Here is a 3450-nt window from a genome sequence, read left to right as displayed (position 1 = left end):
CATTAAATGGTAAAAAAACATTTTTAAAAAAAAAAAAAAAAAAAAAAAAAAAAAAAAAATCACCAAGCAGTTTTGTTAAAGCTTTATAAGTTTTATATTGAAAGAAACTGTTGTTTTTATTCATATGAATTATTTTAATTTTGGTTGGTCCTTAAAATGGCAAAATTTCCACATATTTTGGTCCATCTCAAGATTGTAATTTTTAAATATCAAATGAGAATATTTGTGTTTACCTCTGTTGCTACCATGTTTTTTAATGACTTATTGTGTGAACAAACTTATCCACATGTGATTTTAATCGCATTTCTTATTTCATGGAAACACTCCAATTGCAAAATTGTGTTTTTTCAACATTGGCAGAATATAGACAAAGTTTTGCATACATTTGTAGTGGAAAGTGACTGGTACCTTTGGCAGTGTGGGTCGGTACAAAGTCCAAAAGTAAAATGAAACCAGCATCTAAAGCTTGTCAACAAGAGGAAGCAGGAACTTTTCTAAACCTTCCCATTAGACTATTGTGTTGACTGTAAACTCCAGAAAACTCAGTTAATCAAAACCAGCAGATGACATGGCAACCCAGATCATCTGGACTTTAAGCACAGTAGATTCTGCATCTCTCCACTCTGCCTTCAGTCTCTGAGAAATCCTAAATTTGCATTTCATTTGCCAATTTCTACCCCGGGTAAGATTCCTCTGACTTGTCTCCGCTCCAGGATTGGCTTCACACCAGAAATGTGACACTTGCAGACTGTGTGTGGTGACTCCAGCTGCAAGCCGCTGAATCTCCACTAAACTCCTGAAAGGTCTCTGCTTCACAATCCTTTTCATTCTACCACACTTTTTCTTTCCACTAAACTTTGCATAAAGTTCTCTGTGAACAGCCAGTTTCTTTAGCAATGACGTTAGCTGACAATGTATTAATCTGAAAGATAATTATTTTTGTTTTGAGACCATTTTCAAGCAAAATCTTGACAATGGAATAATAATATAAAAACCAAATAACACTCAACACTGGGACTGGAAGATATTTTAAATATCCAAAATAAAATATGACAGCCAAAACCAATAAATAAAATGGAAATAAAAACAACTTAAACCAAAGCCATACATAAAGTGGGTTATGAAGTCTCTGTGAATAACACCGTCCTTCAAATAAAAATTACGTAATAATCATAATGGAAAATATCTAGCTCATTTTAATTTATCATGTGATTAATTAATTATTATAATAGACTTGTCATTTATTCATTAAGTATTAATTAAGTCAAAACTACAGAAAATAAATTGATATTTAAAAAAAACTCCCACAAGTAGCATATTTTTAGCTTCACTTGGTTCAGATCTATTAAAGGAATGCTGAGGTATTACATTTTAACCAATACAAATGTTTATTTTCTTAATTAAAAAGGAACTGAATGATTTTTTTTTTTTTGCATCTTTTAATGTATTGCCTATATTGTATAAAGAAAGCTTAAGTAGTTCAATGAAAAATCTGTAGAATGTCCCATTTTTAAATCTGATTGATCAATTAATCGACTGCTAATCTAACAGTTAGCTGCAGCCTTACAGTAGAGAAACACCTGAAAGGTGAAACTCAGATTATACGACGGGTCAGAAAACAGCAGCAGAGCCAGATTAGGAAAGATCCCGCCATCACAATCTTAAAGGCTCATTTTATGTCCTGGATGCCAGGGTGAAAGGGTGATTAGCTCTGAACCATCTGTCACTCATCCAAACGTTGCTCAGCGCTTCTTGTGTTAGCCCACCTGGCCTGGGAGTTCTCCTCGTACATCCGCTCCTTGGCCTCCTTGAACAGGCTCATGGTCTGCTTCGTCTTGTTGGTGAGGTTATCGATGACCACGCGGAAATACTCGTTCTCCCCGAGGATCTCCATCTTCCCCTCGTACCTAGACAGGATGGTGCGCAGGTGCTGGTAGGTGTCTGGCAGCAGGTCCAGGATGTAGGGTGGGCTGTTCTTCAGCGCCACCTTGGGGTTCTGGCACAAACGCACCACCTGCACAAGAAACACAGAGGAGAGGTGACTTAAAGACACAGTATTGTGTGTTTTCCAGCCACATAGTGCCATCTTATCGTATAATCAAGTAACTATGTTAACTTCAGTTGTTAAAACAATTCTTTTAACGACTGAAGTTTGACTGTCATTTAATGCCTTGAAAGTGAGCCTCTGTCTCTTTAAAAACTCTTGCTCTTTCTGAAACACCGCCGTCAGGAAGTCATCACAACATGGCTCCTCTATTAACCCTTTTATAATGGGGGCAATAAATACATAATATATATTGCGATAAACACATGATCAATATCACATCATTTAGAATTTTCAATAATTTCACTGAAGTCTGATTCAGAACTGTGTTGCATTCTGGGTATGTATGCAGAGGAAATGTTTTAGCTGCTCAACCTTTCACTGCCAAGCTGTGTTGGTGGCATCAACCCACTCACTCTTTGGTTTCCTAGCAACAACATGTTGAGTAAGTTGCACAACAACAGGTTCAGGTTTCACCGCCATGTTTCACAACTGCTTAAAAATAATAAACAACAGTATGAAGTAAAAGGAGAAAGTGAGTTCAACAGCTTGAGACAAAACTGTGGATAAAACATGAAGTTTGGAAGGATCTTAGATATTTAAGATGCTTCCAAACTCAACAATAATTATCTATATCAACTGATATGAAGCACTTATATTGTGATACGTTTTTCAGCCATATCGTCCAGCATCAATCGCATAAATATTTTAATCACTGGACGTTGTACTTCTTCAGATTACACACAAGAGGAAATTTAGAGGGCTAATATATAATAATTAGATAATCCAAGATACTTTGAGATGCTGGAATTGAAAATTTGTTAAGCTAAGCAAGTGAAAATGTTAGAAGATTTCACAATTTGGCCTGCAAATCAAACCGTATGTGATCTCTGGTCAGATTATTTTATGCAATAATCTTGATAAAACTTCTTTGCGGCTTTTCACGGTAGAATTGACCAGAATCGGTTCCAATTAGGGTTGAGTCAAAAAATGAAAACCAACACTTCTTTAAACGTTAGACATCAACAAACAGCATTTTCTGGGCATATTTGCCATCTGTATGAGGATGTTCTTAAGTTGTCTACAAAATATTTTTTCCAGAAGTCTTGAAAATCATCATACGGAGCAGTCTAGGGAACATGAGAAAAAAAAATTCTTTTGCGTTACCTTGCAATATGCTTACTGCAATATTTGCTGGTCTATTTTGTATACAATCACAAATGACAATTTAAAAATTTTTATCTCTTGCATGGGAACGCAAAAGAAAAAAAAATCCCATTTCCCCTATAGGGCTCCGAGTCATCAGGATGTTTTTGGCTGTTATGTTTTTTTTTTTTTTTTTTTTGGGGGGGGGGGGGGGGTTGGGGTAGCGGTGGGTTACTTCGGGAATTTTTTTTTTTTTTTTA

General features: G+C 35.9%; 1 protein-coding gene across 1 annotated transcript in view; it reads right to left on the bottom strand.

The window, feature by feature from the left end:
* LOC106946273 (E3 ubiquitin-protein ligase CBL-like) overlaps positions 1 to 3450 on the bottom strand; it is a 30534-nt gene that overhangs the window by 19621 nt on the left and 7463 nt on the right. Inside the window, exon 2 of the mRNA XM_015030488.1 lies at positions 1767 to 2014. Within this exon, the coding sequence (XP_014885974.1) occupies positions 1767 to 2014 (248 nt within the window). The remainder of the gene's footprint in view (positions 1 to 1766; positions 2015 to 3450) is intronic.

Source organism: Poecilia latipinna, unplaced genomic scaffold (genome assembly GCF_001443285.1).
Source record: "Poecilia latipinna isolate Pla-1442-1.1 unplaced genomic scaffold, P_latipinna-1.0 Scaffold183, whole genome shotgun sequence".
In the NCBI taxonomy this organism is placed as follows: domain Eukaryota; kingdom Metazoa; phylum Chordata; class Actinopteri; order Cyprinodontiformes; family Poeciliidae; genus Poecilia; species Poecilia latipinna.
Note: the sequence above shows the minus strand (reverse complement) of the source record. Positions and strands in the feature narration are given on the sequence as shown.